This window comes from Arabidopsis lyrata, assembly GCF_000004255.2.
Source record: "Arabidopsis lyrata subsp. lyrata unplaced genomic scaffold ARALYscaffold_2, whole genome shotgun sequence".
NCBI classification, from domain to species: domain Eukaryota; kingdom Viridiplantae; phylum Streptophyta; class Magnoliopsida; order Brassicales; family Brassicaceae; genus Arabidopsis; species Arabidopsis lyrata.
The window spans coordinates 4841088-4860541 of NW_003302554.1; the positions used below are offsets into that span (position 1 = coordinate 4841088).

Sequence of the window (19454 nt, forward strand, 5' to 3'; positions counted from 1 at the left end):
CGGTCTATCCGATCCGATCCGTCCGACGATCAGTCTATCCAATCCGATTTGTCTCCAAGACGATCGGTTGGACCCATCCAATCCGACCCATCCATCCGTCCTATACATTCCATCGAACCGTTAGATCGGGAGGTAGCATGCGCATCAGTTCGGTCGAGACTCCGAGAATCCATTCCGATTCCGGAGATACTCGCCGAGCCGCACCCCCTTTCCGACCAACACTTCGTAGAGTGTTTTGGGATTTGTTTTGGATTGTTGTGGTCATTCTGAATGCCTTGGGCGTCCTCCCTTATATAGGGGGCGAATGGGTGTGTTTTCGAAACATCACATCCGTTCGTTGCACCCTTCCGAAAGGTTGCATCTTTCCGATCGTAACCGTTCGGCCTTATCCACCCTTTGGCCAACGATAACCGTTCGTCGGTAACCGCTCGACCTTACACCTCTTCATCCCGAGCTACCACAGTCCACCAGCTCGAGTGTTAGCTGACCGGACCACCCAGCTAGGTCAGTACTCGATCAGTTCACCGAGCTCGGTTGAGCTGTCGGTCAGCTCACCCAGCTGAGCTAGCTAGTCCTCCAGCTGGTTTAGCTCACCTAGCTGAGCTAGCTAGTTCGTCCAGCTTGTCCAACTCACCTAGCTGGATTAACTCGGACTCTTTTGTCCGTTTTTTCCGGCTAAGTCTTTCGGTCCGTTTCTCGGCCTTGACTTCGCCATTCCTAATCTTTCCAAGATCATTTCTCCATGATCACTAGATTATCCCGAAACCGTCTAAGTCATCTACCCCTTTCATGACTTAAACGTTTCATTCCTTCCTTGGGTTAACTTATTCATTGGTCTTTCTCGACCATGATCTAGTTTTCCCTAAAACAAACCGGCCCCCTTTAGGATCGCGGGACGCGGGTGTTACAAGTCTACCCCCCTTAAAATGAATTCGTCCTCGAATTCGGCGGGTATTAGAGTTACTCCTTAACATTTTCCCATCTTTAGTCTTTCTAAGACTTTAGATTCCATACTTGATCAAATATCTATTTCCGAGTTTGATCAAGTTTCCCCGATCTTGGTCTTTTCCGACACACGATCAAATTTCTAGATCTTGGTCCTTTCTTGGACTCGATCAAATTCTCGATCTCTGTCCTTTCTCGGACTCGATCTATTTTTCCGATCTTGGTCCATTTCTCGGACTCGATCAAATGTAACCCGTCCAAGTCTAATTCCGACTAGAACAAATTTCTGACCTTGGTCCAACCCGGACTTGGCCAATATTTCCCAACCTTGGTCCTTTGCGGACACGGTCACTATTCCCGACCTTGGTCCTTTTCGGACACGGTCATTATTCCCGACTTTGGTCCTTTCTGGACTCGGTCTATAATTTCCCGACCTTGGTCCACACCGGACTCGGTCACTTTTCCCGACCTTGGTCCACACCGGACTCGGTCACTTTTCCCGACTTTGGTCCACACCGGACTCGGTCAATAATTCCCCGACCTTGGTCCACACCGGACTTGGTCATTTTTCCCGACCTTGGTCCTTTACCGGACTTGGTCATTTTCCCGACCTTCGTCCTTTACCGGACTCGGTGAATACCCCTTGATCTTTTCAACGAATAGATCAAGTCTTTCCCGATCTTTGTCAAATTCCGACGAGATCTAACTTCCCTTGATCTTGGTCATTCTCCGAATAGATCAATACCTTTTTCCTCGTTATATTAAGTCATTTGACTACAAGGCTCGTATCTTGGTGCCCGATCATGCTTTGGGTAACCTTTCTTCAAGCACATCAATCTCATTCACCTCAACTTCCTTATCCGCCAAACACTTAGCCTAACCTTTTTCAACTTTATGATCAGCCCTTCTTTCCGAATAATTATCCACTTGATACACGTGTAATTCTTGCCCCTTGGGTAATCATCTTGGCTTAACCAATTCATCTTGGCAAACTCTTTTGGTTTCCAAGCATGTAATCGCGTTCTTGCCTCAATTCCCTTCCGGCTCACCAACACTAATGTTCAAGTTCATAATTCGGCTTCCCAAGGACTCAATCATTTAAGTTCCACCTTAGTAGTCATTTACCATGACATTTTCCCGAGCACTTATCCATCCTAGGATCAAGAATGCTCTGATACCAACTTGTGAGACCCCGTCCCGGATGTCTCGGCGTCCGGCGACCATGGTCACACGTTCGTGCCTCTTCCCGGCCGAACCTCCATATTTTTCGCGATTTAACATAGAATTGCCTTTACGAGGCTTACTTCTGTAATCGCTTTCTTAGTACCCAGCGGAAGTCTTTCTACCCTTGGTTTAATTCCAACCAACCCTTGTACCGGTTTGATCATCTTTGTCCCTTAGACTTTAGATCGATCATTAACTCGGCCAAGTCATGCAATTTGTTCGCTAACCATTCTAAGTCTAACGATTGCATATTCTTTGTATCCCTAATCCAACGGCCAATTCCCAAACGTCTATCTTAACTAATAAGTTAGATGCGTTTACATACCTTGGCCTACATGCGGATTTGATTCCTCTTCGATCCGTCTATTGATCCTTCTCTTAGCCCTCTCGTCGCCTTATTCCATTCGTACATTCTTAACCAATCGTGTATTGATGGACCAATCTCTATCGTTACTTAGCCATTCATCCAACCAACCCCACTGGTCTAAGTCCCTACGATAGAGATTGGGGATCGTACGTTTTTCTTGGTTCACGGTGGCCGAATAAAGCTCTTGGCTCATTGGTCCATCCGTCCTCCAAATGTACACCCCTTCGGTTTCATGGTGGACGATCAAGCCCTCGGCTTATCGAACCATCCATGTTTCCGATCCGGTCGTTTATCACTACGACCGCCCACGGTCTACTAACCGTTTACCCGTCCGGTCCATGGTGGTCATAACGCCTTCGGCTTACCGATCCATCCATGCGATCCGAACAATATCATTATCACACCCAAGAGTCTGTGGATTCACCCATCGGATTATCGTAGGCTAGCCCATAAAATCATTCGTCCGTTGGCCATTGGTTTGCTCGCGGGTCCAACATCCGTTTTGTCCATCGGTTCTCACCGTGGACTTTCCCGTTGGTTATCCGTTGAGTCACCATTGGTCTTACCGATTTTCGATCGGTTCCACCAAGGCTGCGACGTTTGATTCATAAAGGCGGCCGCAACATTTAATCCGTACATGGAGCACCACGTGCCTTACCCATTCTCGGTGCTTTCTCCCTTTCTCGGGAGATTACATCCTTGGGCGACCCTTGGGTGTGTTCGGTTGCACTTATCCTCGTGCTTCCTCGAACACCTTTCCCTTATACGCCTTCCCGATTAACTTCCCGTTAACCATATCATCTATCAGACTATTTTTGGATTCGTCAATACTTCCATATTGACAATCTTAGATTTGCCGATCCATTTCCTTTTCGTGCCTTTCCCTCGACGATATGATTCATAGAACGGACGATCCATCGACCCCATAATCGAGCTATCGATCCGAACCATCAATCAAGTCGTCGAACTATCCGTCCCTCCATTGGATCGTTGATCATTCGCCTTGATCCGTTTATCCGATTGTACACCGATCCGGTCATACGTCGATCCAACCTGTTGACACGACGATCGATCCACCTATCCCGGTCGGTCGATCCGTCTGTGCGACGGTCTATCCGATCCGTCTTCCTCTCTGATCCGATCCGTCTGTCCGACGATCGGTCTGTCCGATCTGATCCGTCCGAACGATCGGTCTATCCGATCCGATCCGTCCGACGATCAGTCTATCCAATCCGATTTGTCTCCAAGACGATCGGTTGGACCCATCCAATCCGACCCATCCATCCGTCCTATACATTCCATCGAACCGTTGGATCGGGAGGTAGCATGCGCATCAGTTCGGTCGAGACTCCGAGAATCCATTCCGATTCCGGAGATACTCGCCGAGCCGCACCCCCTTTCCGACCAACACTTCGTAGAGTGTTTTGGGATTTGTTTTGGATTGTTGTGGTCATTCTGAATGCCTTGGGCGTCCTCCCTTATATAGGGGGCGAATGGGTGTGTTTCCGAAACATCACATCCGTTCGTTGCACCCTTCCGAAAGGTTGCATCTTTCCGATCGTAACCGTTCGGCCTTATCCACCCTTTGGCCAACGATAACCGTTCGTCGGTAACCGCTCGACCTTACACCTCTTCATCCCGAGCTACCACAGTCCACCAGCTCGAGTGTTAGCTGACCGGACCACCCAGCTAGGTCAGTACTCGATCAGTTCACCGAGCTCGGTTGAGCTGTCGGTCAGCTCACCCAGCTGAGCTAGCTAGTCCTCCAGCTGGTTTAGCTCACCTAGCTGAGCTAGCTAGTTCGTCCAGCTTGTCCAACTCACCTAGCTGGATTAACTCGGACTCTTTTGTCCGTTTTTTCCGGCTAAGTCTTTCGGTCCGTTTCTCGGCCTTGACTTCGCCATTCCTAATCTTTCCAAGATCATTTCTCCATGATCACTAGATTATCCCGAAACCGTCTAAGTCATCTACCCCTTTCATGACTTAAACGTTTCATTCCTTCCTTGGGTTAACTTATTCATTGGTCTTTCTCGACCATGATCTAGTTTTCCCTAAAACAAACCGGCCCCCTTTAGGATCGCGGGACGCGGGTGTTACAATCCGCTTCATGCAGACCGGCTAGGTTAGATTTGGAATCAGACATCAAGGAGCACGAGAGCAACCTGATTCTGTTGGATCAAATCCATGATACGGAATTCTCCGAGGAGCAAGAAAGGACCAAACTATCGGCCAATCTTTCTGAAAAGCGGAGTCGCTTGGCAGCTCTTCCCACTTCGACCTTCAACCCGCAGGATTTCGAGGAATTCTTCACTGAATCGCCTCCTATAAGTGAGTCGGGTCTAGACTGGGCAGGTAATGCTTGGCTCCTGACACTTACTACCTTTTCCTCACCTTATGTTTTTTTTTTAAAAAAAAGTTGACTGGAACTGTCCTTCCCAGGTTCAAGTGAGGCGGAGGATGTCGTCCCACCCGAGGTACCTGCGGCACCGGCGGTCACTCCGGAGGATGGTTGTAATGTAGAGGGCGGACCAAGAGCTCCATCCGACCAAGCACCAGTCAAGGAGGTGAATGAAACTTCGGTTGCTGAGCCGGAGTCCGAGGTGGATATCACTCCGTAGTGGCTGTGTCCACTTTAAATTGGGGATTGTCCCATTTAGTTTTAACTTAATTTCGAACTTATTTTTGGCCTAAGGAGGCTTTATTATTTCTTTTGAACAAGATACTTGCCTAGGGAGGCTTTTAAACCTTTCTAGGTTATGACCCAAGGGGGTTTGGTTAAAATTATATGCGGGTTTGCAAAGTCCGCTTTTAACCTTTTGTGGCCTTGTGGTTATGCTTTTGAGATTTTTAGGCTGATCAGACCTTTCTCTTAAGAATGCGAGAACTGAGCTCGGCTTAAAGCGAGTTCCCCACTTCGGGTTTAGTCAACTCGATAAATTTATTGGACTTGGGCCTTAGAAACTTTTGTAGTTAATGCGACGGTTGCTCTTTCCCTTCTTATAAGTAAGGAAAACGGCTCATCTTTAATGCAATAACTGCCTTTTCTCGATTTTCCAAAAATGGTTTAAACCACTCGGACACACTACCATTATTGGATTTATGGTTCCAAGACAAACCCTAAATCATTATAAATAAAGGCTTACCTACTTCTAAGCTTTATTTAAACACGATTTTAGAATCTTACTTGAGAAATATTTCAAGAATGGAAAACGAAAAAGTAGCCCCCGTTGATCCTGGCAGCCCACTTTTTTTGTCCGGCGATGGCTTTGAACCGGCCGGCGTTCTTTTCCCCCACGCCGTTTTTCACTTTCCTTCAAAGGAGAAGAAAGAGGCTTGCGATTTTATTGACAAGGTAACTATTTAAAGTTTTTGATTTAAAAACTTTTTGTTTCATCTTATTCATTCATCTTTATGCTAGGTTGCCGACAAGCACCGTCGCTTGTGTGAAGAGAGGCAACGGCTGGGCCTCAAAAGGCAAACGCTCGAGGCTCGCATCGCTCGGGTGGAGAGGAAGATACGGGCTTTGGAAAGTGATCCCTTTCAATGGGAATGGCGGAACTTCGATTCTGTTGCTGAGATCCCGAAGATGCTTCGGATGTATCTCCATGCTAGAGGAGTTCCGGGTCCTGTGAATGCTTCGGTCCATACCGTTCCATCTGACAGCGAGGAAGAAGACGAGGAGGAGGCCAGCACCTGTCGGAAACGCGTTCGGGATCATCTTGAAGTGGATGCCAAGAACAAGGCGTCCACTTCGAAGACTAAACCGGCGATGAAGGAGCCTGTTCCTGAGCCTCTTCCATAAATGTTCTCTAACTTCTTCTTTTATTTTGAACTCGTAATGGGCTTTGGCCCCTTTTTATTTATGGAAACATTTGCAATTTTCCTTACTTTTCAAATATTCTCGGAGATACGCCTTTTAATGCAGGATCTGTTCGAGGGCATAAATCTCTCCGCGAATCACTCCATTCCTAGAATAGAACCCGCAGCTTGCTAGGGATATGACGTTCCTATAAATTATAGTCTCAATTTCCCTTTACTCCTCACCATTCTTTTCATTTTAGTAGGTATGGAGTTCAATCTTCGCTGTTCAGAATCTATGTCCGACTTCTCCAGAATCGGAATGATAAACGAAGATGTTCCGAATGAGCCAAGCAGGCAGCCTCCTCCACTTCGCGGCTTCTTAAGATCTCAGATTCGAGCCCCATGTGCTTTGATCAGGGATCTCACAATCAGAGACCAAGGGACAGCGACGGCGTTCATAGAGGCACTCGCGCTTCAACACCGGAAGTATATGTTGGAAAAGAGGAGACTCCGGAAGAGGATTAACCGGATGCAACGCAGGCTTACTACGGTGTCAAGAGATCTTCACATCCTTGAATCTCACCCCGGAGAGTGGATTGAGCTTGGAATATCTGACTTTGCTCGAATTCCGGACTGCATGATGCCAATCCTCGATCTTGCTGGTCAAGGAGTTGAAGTGTTCTGCTCATCGACAAGATTTTCATAGTCCGAAGTGTACGATAAGCGACATCCCGTCTTTTGAATAAATGCTCTATTTCCAACCTCTTGTATGTTCGTATAGCCGAACCTTTATTTGCTTCACTTGTTCGCACAGTCGAACCTTTTTCCTTTAATAAAGAAATAAAACAAATTTTTATTAATAGCTGAACTCATTTCCGAGCTGCCTACGTACCCATCTCGGGATCAAGCCACACCGTAGTTCATGTATATAAACAATGCATGTAGCTTTAAACATAAAACTTCTTTAGGTTGATCACATTCCAAGGTCGCTTGACTGGATTGTCTTCTAAGTCTTTCAACCTATAAACACCGTTCCGAACCACTTCGGTAATAATGTAAGGTCCTTCCTAATTAATACCGAGTTTACCGGCACCTTCTTCTTTTTTGTTGTCAAAGACGCGCCTTAATATATAATCTCCCACGAAGAAAGGCCTACTTTTAACCTTAGAATTGTAATACCGGGCTGCTGCCTGCTGGTAATTCTGGATCCGAATTAGAGCTTGATCACGCCTTTCATTTATGGTATCTAGTGAATCATTAAGCAGTGCTGAATTTTCTTCCTCATTTAACGGTGCTTCTGTTCGGCGAAGTCCGGGCACATTGAGTTCAGCTGGTACTACCGCCTCCATGCCATAAACCAAAGAGAATGGAGTTTCTCCTGTAGGTCTCCTAGGGGTTGTACGATAGGCCCACAGGACGGGTTGGAGTTCTTCATACCATCCTCCCTTTAGATGACTTAAGCGTTTCTTGAGATTGCTTAATATTGTCTTGTTCGCGGCTTCAGCTTGACCGTTCCCTTGCGGATATCGTGGAGTAGAATAACTAACTTTGATTCCCCAGTCCGCACAAAAGGCATCAAACTCGTGAGAAATGAATTGTGGTCCATTATCAGTGACTATTTCGTATGGAACTCCATGTCGACATATAATGTTTTTCCAAATAAAGGTCTTCACCGCCGAATCCTTGATACCAACATACGCCTCAGCTTCAATCCATTTCGAAAAGTAGTCCTTAAGGACTAAAAGGTACTGTACACCTCGAGTTGATTTGTGCAATGGTCCAATGATGTCCATCGACCACCTCATAAACGGGTATGGGGCGGAAATGGAGGGGAATAATTCCGACGGTTGATGGATCAATGGTGCATGGAGTTGGCAGCGCTTGCATCTTTGGGCGAACTTAACACAATCTGTGATCATAGTGGGCCAATAATACCCCATTCTTTTAACTTTAAAAGCCATAGCTCTTCCTGATGAATGACTCCCACATAATCCTTCATGCACTTCGCTCATGACGATTTCGACTTTGGGCCCAAAAATGCATAATAGGTAAGGGTCACTGACATCTCGTCTATATAACGCATCCTTTGATAGACAAAATTTCGCGCTAACGATTTTCATTTTTCTGGCCTGCCATTTATTCTTTGGGAGCTCACCTGTCATGATGTAGTGCTTTATTGGCTCCCTCCAGTCAGCCCCCCAGTCTTTAGCCGGAATTTGGTCAACTTTGTGAAATACTCGTGGCTCTGGCTCGGGATGCTCGTTTGGTTCAAGAACATCCTCCTCGATTAACGGCTCGGTTTCTAACATTGTTTCTGGAATCACCTCTTCAGCTAAGACAACGTGTTCCTTGTTAGATGTATTTGATCCCTTTGACTTCCTTCGTTTGTTGGGTGGCGGTTCGATATCTGGTTCGCCACGGTCGCGTGCCGCTGCTCGAGACCTTGTAACGACAAGGGTTTCTTTGCTGTCTTGAATGCTTCGCTCTGAAATGCATTCCACTGGAATAACTCTCTTTAACTCAGGATCTGATGTTGACGCCAATGCGGCAAGTGCATCCGCAGTTGTATTCTCTCCCCGAGGTATGCAGATTAATTCGAATTTCGAGAAATTTTTAGATAGATCCTTCACCATTTCGAGGTATGCTTCCATTCTTGAGTCTTTGGCTTCATAGTCTCCATTAAACTGGTTAACTACTAATTGCGAATCGCAATAAGCCACTATTTCTTTAGCACCAACTCCTTGTGCCAATCGAAGTCCGGCAATCAGGGCTTCGTATTCTGCCTCGTTGTTGGAGGCATTGAATAACAATCGGAATGACTGTTCTAGAATTTCTGATGTTGGAGACTCCAACTTGATTCCCACTCCGGATCCTTGTTTTGTTGAAGACCCATCTACGTGTAATTTCCAAGTTTGGTTCTCCGGTTGTTCTATCGTTCCAGGTATTGGTAGTTCGGTCAGGAAATCTGCTAAGACCTGAGCCTTCATACTAATCCGGCTTTTGAACTCTATGTTGTACTCGCTTAATTCCACCGCCCATTTCGCCAAACGTCCGGACTGACTTGGACTATGAAGTATTGTTCGGAGTGGCTGGTTGGTTAATACTTCAATCGGATGGGATTGAAAGTACGGGCGCAGCTTCCGAGCCGAGGTCACCACCGCGAGTGCGAGTTTTTCCATCATTGTATATCTGGTTTCTGGATCCGTCATCGACTTACTTACATAGTAAATCGGCTTCTGTTCCCCGCGGTCTTCCCGCACCAAGACTCCACTAATCGCATGGTTTGAAACTGATATATATAAATAAAGCTTTTCATCCACTTCTGGCTTAGACAATATGGGTGGAGTGGTTAAATATGCCTTAAGCTGCCCAAAAGCTTCTTCACACTTCTCATCCCAAAAGAATCCTTTGTTTCCTCTTAGGATTTGGTAGAAAGGTAACGACTTATCCGTTGATCTTGAGATAAAACGATTCAAAGCCGCGATCCGCCCAGTCAACCGTTGTACTTCCTTGAAGTTTCTTGGAGATGGCATATTTAGAAAAGCGTTAATTTGATTTGGATTGGCTTCAATCCCTCTTTCTGTCACGATATAGCCAAGAAATTCTCCGGATGGGACTCCAAATGTGCACTTCGCCGGGTTTAGCTTCATTTGATATTTATTGAGAATATCAAAACATTCCTCTAAATGCTTAACGTGATCCTCTTTCTTTGACGATTTAACCAACATATCATCTATGTAGACTTCCATTGTTTTCCCGAGATGATTATGGAACATCTTGTTAACCAACCGTTGATATGTTGCTCCTGCATTTTTCAAACCAAAAGGTATTACCTTGTAACAATAGATACCTCTATCAGTGATAAACGACGTTTTTTCTTGGTCTTCGGGGTTCATCATTATTTCATTATAACCCGAGAAGGCATCCATGAATGTTAACAGCTCGTTCCCAGCGGTGGACTCTACAAGTCGATCTATATGTGGGAGTGGGAAACTATCTTTGGGACATGCTTTATTGAGGTCTGTGAAGTCGATGCAAACCCTATCCTTCCCATTCTTTTTCTTGACAACGACAGTGTTTGCTACCCATTCCGGATATTGCACTTCTCTTATGGACCATATCTTCAAAAGTTTATCCACTTCGTCATTTACTATTTTCGCCCGCTCCACTCCAAGCTTTCTTCTTTTTTGTTTCACCGGTTTGAAGCTTGGATCCATGTTTAGTTCATGACAAATTATACTTGGATTTATGCCAGGCATGTCCGCTGCTGACCATGCAAACGATGTTTTGTTTTTCCTTAAGAGTTCGATCAAAGCTTCTTTTATTTGGCCAGTCAAAGTTGCCCCAATTCGAATTTTCCTGTCCGGCTTGTCTTCTTCCAACATCACTTCGATTACTACATCATCTTTCTTCTGCCCGCTAGGAAATTTTGTTCTTAGTCCTTCTTTTGCGGGCTTCGTTAATTGCTATTGAATCTTCATACGGTGGCTAGCTAGATAACACGTCCGTGAAGCTTCTTGGTCTCCCCGAATTGTTTCTACTCCTCTTGACGTTGGAAATTTGATACATTGATGATATGTAGAGGGGACTGCTTTCATTTGATAAATCCAGGGAGTACCGAGGATGATGTTGTAAGCTGCGGGCTTATCGAAGACAACGAAGTCCACGATCTTCGATACTTTTTTGGCAAGGACCGGTAGCTTGATTGTCCCGAGAGACATGGCTGATTCACTTGTGAATGCAACTAATGGAGACGGAGGCCCTACTATATCCGCCCGACTAATTCCCATTCTTTCTAGAGTACTTAAAAAGATCAAATCGACCGAACTGCCTGTATCTATAAGGATCCTTGATACTTCGAAGTTGGCAACGTCAAGGGTAATGACTAGAGCATCATCATGAGGTCTTTCGAGGTACCGCGTTTCTTCTTCATTAAATGATATTGATGCACCTTGAAAATCGACTTCTTCGCTTAAGCTTGCTTTGAGTAGGATATTTCGTCTATGTTTCTTGATGGAACTTATCGAATCTCCACAAAATTTGGAACCTCCTAGAATAACATTGATCTTACCCTTAGAATTCCTTGGTTCTTCCTCGTTGGTTAACCTTGGTCTTTTAGAATTTTGATCTTTGGAACTTTCCTTTGCTTCGTGGTATTCCTTCACAAAACCTTTTATATCGAATTTGGAAAGATCTCCACTAGCCCAAAGCTCTGCGAGGTGCCTTTTAAGAACGCTGCAATCCTTGGTTAAATGTCCGGTTACTTTATGAATGTCGCAATATAGACTTTCATCACGGACCCAAGTGTTTGATCTTCCTTTCCCTTGGAATTGCTTTCCGACGGTACTGTTGAAGGGTTGCGACCCAAATTTCCTTGGTCCTTTGCTCTCCCTAGGCTCGAACTTCTTGGTAGGGACGGTGATTGCCGGCTTTTCTTGTTTATTTCTTTTGGCAAAACTTTCTTTTTCGTCCTCTACCTACATCCAGTTGTTCGCGCGAAAGAGTGCATCATGAATTGTGTCTGGTTTATGAAGTATTAAGTCTTCTTTAAACCTTGAATCATGTCGCAATCCTTTTCGTAGGGCAGATAAAGCTGATTGCTGCGAGATTCTTGGGAGCTTTGACAGCACTCCTTTGAATTTGGTGATGAAAACTCGAAGTGACTCATTAGATCCTTGCGATAAGTTCCAAAGATCGGCATCCGAAACGCTTTTATACATAAGGATGGAGTATTGCTTTAAGAATACGGCTGATAGTTCGTCGAAATTGCTGATCGAACCCGGCTCTAATTGGGTGAACCACATTAGAGCTTGGCCACATAGATTCTCCGAAAAAAGCTTGCAGTAGCCTGCGTCCTCATCAGCTTCATCCAATTCGACTCTTCCAGCAGCGATCAGAAAAGCTGCGAGATAGCTTTTTGGATCCTCCAATCCGCTGTAAGGGTCCAACTTGAGTTTCCAGGAATCTTTGATCCTCAAACTTGCAATTCGCGAGATGAAAGGTGTTCGCCTAGCTTCTTCAATGACTCGATTGATGTCTGGCTCCGAACTTGTAGCTTGATGAAATTTTGATTTCATTTCTTTTAATTCCTGGCTAACCTTCCTCATGGTCTCGAACTGGTCGAGGTTCTCCTGCTCGTATTGAGCTGCAAGTTGTTCTTCATCTCCGAGCTGTGTCTCCTCTTCCAACGTCTGAACTACATTATTAGTAGCACCGGGAGTTGTTTGTCCGCTGGTTTCATTTCGTGCAGCGGAACTTGGCGAGTTGAATATCCCTCTTCGGATTCCCACAAGGTTTCCTGCACTTAAAGAGCGAACACGAGTTTGTATAGTATTGACGTTTTGACTAAGAGATACCTGGGATGTTTGCAACGTATCGACGGCCTTTTCCACATCCAAGAACTTTTGTGATATGTCCGACATGGTTTGCTGCATAGCTTTGAGGGTTTCAGCAAATGATGTCTCAACGGTGTCTCCTCCGGACATTGTTGCTTATCTCGGAAGTGTAATAAAGAAAAATCTGACCACTCAAGAATCCTATTTCCCCACAGACGGCGCCAAAATGTGGATGTCGGATTCACACACTCAAGTATTTTTATTAGTAGGAAAGACTATTCTTGAGGGACAAAATAAGAACGTAAAAGGCTTATGAATTACTACAAAAATTGCTATCGTATTTCTTGCTCCAGAGAGAGATCCCTTTTACATGGCCATTGGCCTTCATATTTATACATAGAGAAACGACATTAAAATGAGTAATTAAGTACAATTATTCCTTCTTAAATGTGTCCGTTTTGATTCCTTGACTTTAATGCTCAACGTTTGAATTTGAGTTGACTCTGATCTTCGTGGGCCTCGCCTTTTCGGCCCAAGTGTCCTTGAACCGACTTACCCGCGTCTTCTACACCGAACTCATGTCACAGTGCAGTCACTTCGGATTCTCGAAGTGGTGACAACCACTTCGACCGTTCCTTCGGCTCATGGGTCCAATGGGCTTCATCCTTTATGGGCCATTATCTTGACTACGTGGCAATCTTTGGTTGGTCTTGGACTTCTGGTGCGGGATCCGACACCAACAGGGACTCGAATCCCAGACCTCTTGGTGTAGAAGCATTAATCAACTCTTGGTCAACCAATGGGCCAAGGGGGTTTCCACAAGAGAGAATATGTCTTTGATTAGGTTTTAATTACATACCAAATAAAATGAATGGTTAAGATTGAAACAACAATATTTAGTATTAATTAGTTGTGAACTTGTGATTAGCTAAGATTTGTATCATAAAATCGAGAATATAGCAACAAAATCGGGAATGTTTAAATATCATTCAATGCCATGATTTTAAAAAGATTTGAGAATAAGTTGATGGTAATATTTAAAATATATTTAAAAAAATTATTTTTATTATCATTTTAACGAATTTAGTATTTATCATTAAAAACTTTTAAATCCCCTAGATTACGTGAACTGATTTATTAATCCGTTTCAATTGTTTTTTTATTAGTTGCTAAATTGAGAAGATATGGTTTTTTTTGGGTGATTTTGAAAAGTACCCTACTTTTGAGTTATACTTTAAAATATACCCTTTTCTATTTTTTAATAAAAACTACAATTATATATATATAATGACAATTTGTTTCAAATTTAAATTTAAAGCTACATTTTTAACAAATAAAAAAAGATTCGAAATTTAGAGAAAATATATACTAAAATCGAAATAATATTAATCATGGTTATATATATTTTTAACACATAAATAGTTTATTTATTTTATATATTAAATTTTTACAAGATTAAATCCAAAAATATTATAAAGTCTATCGCTTAATATCTATCATATTATATAAAGAAAAAAATCTCCAACGCACCAAACACATTTTTCAACTCAACCTATTACCAAAGTTTGCTTCATTTAAACGATTCTTTTTGAATTTTTTTTTGCTAAGTAAACTATTTTATGTGTTTTCAATTATAATGAATCATTAAAATCTGCATCATATGACTTAACAAAAAATCATGACTTAACCTTGGTAGAATGCTATTATTCATTATTTTCTTAAAAATATTTAGGATAATGGATCTTCAGAACGATTAGTTATATAACATTCAAAGTTACAAAACAATATCCATGGTGAAAGACGAATATGATTTGGTCAACGGACAACTTTGTAAAAATTAGATATTTAATTATTACCAATTAATTGATTTGATAATAAAAATATAGATCCTTTTCCTTAATTAATATTAAGTTTCAATAAGATTTTTTTAGTAATTTTGTATATTTTAGAAATTTTTTAAAATAAAAAATAAAAAGAGGGTATTTTTCAAAAGTGTAAACAAAAAAGAGGTATTATTCCAAATTTACTCTTTTTATAAACTAAACTGAATATATGGAAACAATTTTTGGAAATCGTTTAGTTTTAAAAATATGCAATATATATATTTCTTGTTATCGAATAAGAAGATATTATGTCTAAGAAATGTAGGAAATAAGAGTTTAATACCAATAAATATTATTCACTATTTCTAAAACTCTTTACAAAATTGAGTTGTTGGGTAAGGAAATGCTAATAATTAGGAATCTTTCATTTATTATATTTTAAGGCCCAAATTGATGTAGAAGCAATATTGATTATTTACAGATTTTGGAAAACACAGTTTTCTATAAGATTATATTTTAAAAAATTGTAGTATTAACTAATTTCTGAACAATTAATGCTAATGTCATTCCATTGTAAACACTTCTCAACTTTAGGATTTAATTGCTAAATGTACTCCAAAAATGTATATATAGATTTTGTCATAAACTTCTCAATTAATAGTAGAGATTACAAAAAACTGCCATGTATTCAAAGAAAAAAAATTAGGCAACTACAATTAATAATATTGAATAGAGAAATGTTTATATTGATGTATCCAAACAACTACTACAATTAATAATCTATTATCCATAAATATAAGGGAGACTCACAAAAATGCCTCTTTTTCAATACCTTTTTCAAAAATGCCTCATTTGGCTGTCCATTTTTAAAAATACCCCTTTTATGTACAAAATAACTAAATTACCCTTCTTTTAATAAAAGATATCACAAATATATAAGGAAAACATGAGAATGTGCACACATCAAAATTACAAATTTGATTTTGTATTAACTTGTAAAACCTTTAAAATACCTTGTAAAATTTTCCCGCCAAAAAATTTTTTTGCGGAAAAAGTGATTCCGCAATTTTTTTGGCGGGAAAATTTTTATCGAGAAAAATTTACAAGGTATTTTAAAGGTTTTTTACAGGGTATTTATAAGATTTTACAATGTATTTTAAAAGGTTTTACAACGTATTTATAAGGTATTTATAAGATATTACTCCCTCCGTTTTCGAATAGTTGTCGTTTTAGAGAAATTTTTTTGTTTTTAATTAGTTGTCGTTTTCAGTTTTCGATGCAAAATTTATTACTTTTTTATTTTTTATATTTATTTTTATTATGCAACTTGATTTACTATTGGTTAAATTATATTTAAGTAGATAATTAATGATATTTTTATATTGAAAAACTAACAACATTAATAGTTTCTTAATTTGTGTGTATATAGTTAAAACGACAACTATTCAAAAACGGAGGGAGTATAAGATTTTACAAGCTATTTTATAAGGTTTTACAAGTTATAAGGTTTTACAAGTTTTTTATAAGGTTTTACAAGTTATAAATACCTTATAAAACCTTATAAGTACCTTGTAAAACCTTTTAAAATACATTGTAAAACCTTACAAAATACTTGTAAATACTCTGTAAAACCTTTAAAATACCTTGCAAATTTTTCCCGCCAAAAAAATTGCGGAATCACTTTTCCCGCAAAAAAAAATTTTTGGCGAGAAAATTTTACAAGTTATTTTAAAGGTTTTACAAGTTTTTACAAGTGTTTTGGCGGGAAAATTGCGGGATCACTTTTCCCGCCAAAAAATATTTTGTATTTTGTGGACCTAATTTTGTTTCAAATAAGGGTAAAATGGTCATTAAAAATTAAAAGAGGGCAAACTTAAAAATGGACTCTCAAATGGGACATTTTTGAAAAGAGGTATTCAAAAAAGGGCATTTTTAACAATTTCTCTAAATATAACCAAACACAATTAAAAGATTTTAACATTAACCATAAAATTAGAATAATCCATTCAATGTTTCACAATTAATAATATAGATATTTAGTAGATTTTGTTAAGATTTAAAATTATGATTTTCTTATCATCTTTGTTTGATTTTATAATACATAAATTTATGTAATTACTTTCCACAAGTTATAACATGTAGTTATAACACAAGTTGACTTTGAATGGATGATGTGGAAAAAGCGAACTATACCGTTAACAAACTAGTATAACCTTTCTATTTTTGGAGCAGACAACAAACCACCGCGGACCAAGTTTATCTCTACGTAAAAGTGGTATGTAGTTAGTCCGCCGCAGACTTGTTCTATTTTTTTTTAATACTATTACAGATTATAGTTTATGAATTGTAAACAAAAAGCTGTCCAAGCCGCAAACGGATTTGTCCGTCCTAACTGCTGCAACCATTCGAACCCGTTATGTAATTACTTTTCTCAAAATGAATTTGTAATGGCAATGCTAGTATAGTTTCCTTTTTCCTCAATGAAATTTATTTCCTCACAAGTGTTAATAGTTTATGTAGGGTGCCTTTTCGTCAACTACGTTATATAAAAAAAAGTATTGATTCTTAATTTACTATTTGTATTATTAATTAAATTTTGGAAAACAAAAAAAAAAAACAGAACTTTGAAATGTTCTACATCCAGAAAATTTGATTAAGAGTACAGACAAAAGTTTTTTCTAATATATATATTTGGTATACACAAAAGTTAATTTATATCTAAATCTAATTATTTGCATGCGTGATTGTAAAGTTATGACCAACGATGAGTTGGCCTAGTGGTTAAGCCTCTTGGTTACCGATAATATAGTGACCTTGGAGGTCACGGGTTCGATTCATGTTATGAGGGGTCTGCTCTCCAAAGGAGAGTTATATTACATGGTTTGGACCTCGTCCTGGGGATGTACGGGCTTACGGGTTCAGAACCTCCTAGTCATCAAAAAAAAAAAAAAAAAAAAAAAGTTATGTAAATTTATGAGAAACTAAAACTATTTTCAAATTAAAATTAAATGATATTTACAAAATAAATAACAGAGATATTAAATCCTACGTTTTGGTTTTGTCAAAGTATTAAATCCTACGTTTAAATTAACCTTTTGTATAATATATACTTTTTTTTTTTTTTTGAACAAATTGTATAATATATACAAGTACTACCTTTTCTCAGTTTCTGGTTTTGAAAGTACCAACTCTGATCTGTCAAAAGGTTTTCGTACGGTATTAGTGGAAAGATGTTTTCTAATTGCAAGATGGAACTAGTCATTCCACACGGAATGAAATCTTCATATTTAAAGATCTGCATAATTGCAAGAGGTACCAGAGAAAACTAATGGAGATGTCCAAAGCTTCCAAACAGACAGCAAGACATATTCAGAATCCAGAACCGTACCAAAGCTTGAGTCCAAGAAGATCATTGAAGCTAAAACAAAGAAAATGGTGGATCTCTGTTTCTTTATGTATTTTCTTAGTCTTGCTCGGTGATTCTCTCGTCATGCTTCTCTTGAACTTCTTCTATGTCCAAATGGAGCAAGACTTTCATGAAATTTATGACCAAGATCTGCAATACAAAGGAACATGGACGCAAGCTCTGATCCAAAACGCTGCGTTTCCTATCCTCATTCCTCTCTTCTTCATTTTCCCTAAACCAAAACAAAACCTTGAAACCAACAATACTAGATTCCTCTCCTTGCGTCTCTTCTTCCTTTACTTATCTCTTGGTGTTCTTGTTGCTGCTCACAGCAAATTGTTTGCACTCGGCAAATTAGTCTCAAACTATGGCATCTTCATGTTGATTTCCGCAACCCAATTGATATTTACCGCTATTTTAACAGCTATCATTAACCGCTTCAAGTTTACTAGATGGATCATCATATCGATATTACTCACTATTGTGATTTACGTTCTCAGTATACCTGACTTTGGAGGACAGCCTCATGAGGGAGAAGAATATGGATACAACATCCAAGCTTGGTTAGCTTTCTCTGCTACGATTGCTTTCTCATTATCTCTCTGCTTAATCCAACTCGGGTTCGAGAAACTCCTGGTGAAGACAAAGAGATATGGTAACAAGAAAGTGTTTAGAATGGTCTTAGAGATGCAAATATGTGTCTCTTTTGTCGCCTCGATTATTTGTCTTGTGGGTTTGTTTGCAAGTGGTGAGTATAAGGAACTGAAAGGTGATAGCAAAAGGTTTAAGAAAGGGGAAGCGTATTACGTTCTGAGTTTGGTCGGGTTGGCTTTGTCGTGGCAGGTTTGGGCGGTCGGGCTTATAGGTTTGGTGCTTTATGTTTCGGGTCTTTTTGGTGATATTGTTCATATGTGCGCTTCACCACTTGTGGCTTTGTTTGTTGTCTTGGCATTTGATTTTATGGATGATGTGTTTAGTTGGACTAGAATTGGTGCTTTATTAGGAACAACTTTGGCTTTGGGATCTTACTTCTACACTCTACACAAGAGAAACAAGAAGAAGATGTCCGAACTTAATTAAAGTGAACAATGTTGAAGTTTAGTCTCTCATGTCAAATATATGTTTGTGTTTCTTAATCTGTTCTTGTTTTTATGATTCTTGTAAGTCAATGCCCAAAATATGTTGTATAGATCTTGATCATATCGTGTAATTTATTTCTTTGTTAAACTGTTTTAGTCTGATATTTTTTTTCGTTTTTGCATTTTTATATTACAATACTTTGTTAATGAGTCGTCCCTATATATTACTCAAGTGGACTTGATGATATAAAACTTTCAAGACGTCTTTGAGTTGAACCAAGCTTGTAGCTTTCCTATATAGACTGCACCGTAAGCTTCTTCCCCAAGCAACTCAAAGTCAACGAACGCTTTGGTAGTTTGGTCAACATCTTCTTACTATGTGTTACGAGAAAACCATTGTTATGGCAAATTAAAAACTCTGTTTGGTGATTTTTTTTTTCATATGAATGTTTAATTGATTGAATAAAGTAGAAA

At 40.2% G+C, this 19454-nt stretch overlaps 1 protein-coding gene across 1 annotated transcript; it reads left to right on the plus strand.

The window, feature by feature from the left end:
- The first annotated feature begins 17701 nt into the window (after nucleotides 1–17701).
- On the plus strand, nucleotides 17702–19144 carry LOC9322791 (probable purine permease 17). Its single transcript, XM_002886679.2, has one exon. The coding sequence runs from the start codon at nucleotides 17824–17826 to the stop codon at nucleotides 18979–18981; it is 1158 nt and encodes a 385-aa protein (XP_002886725.2). The 5' UTR covers nucleotides 17702–17823; the 3' UTR covers nucleotides 18982–19144.
- Nucleotides 19145–19454: the final 310 nt, after the last annotated feature.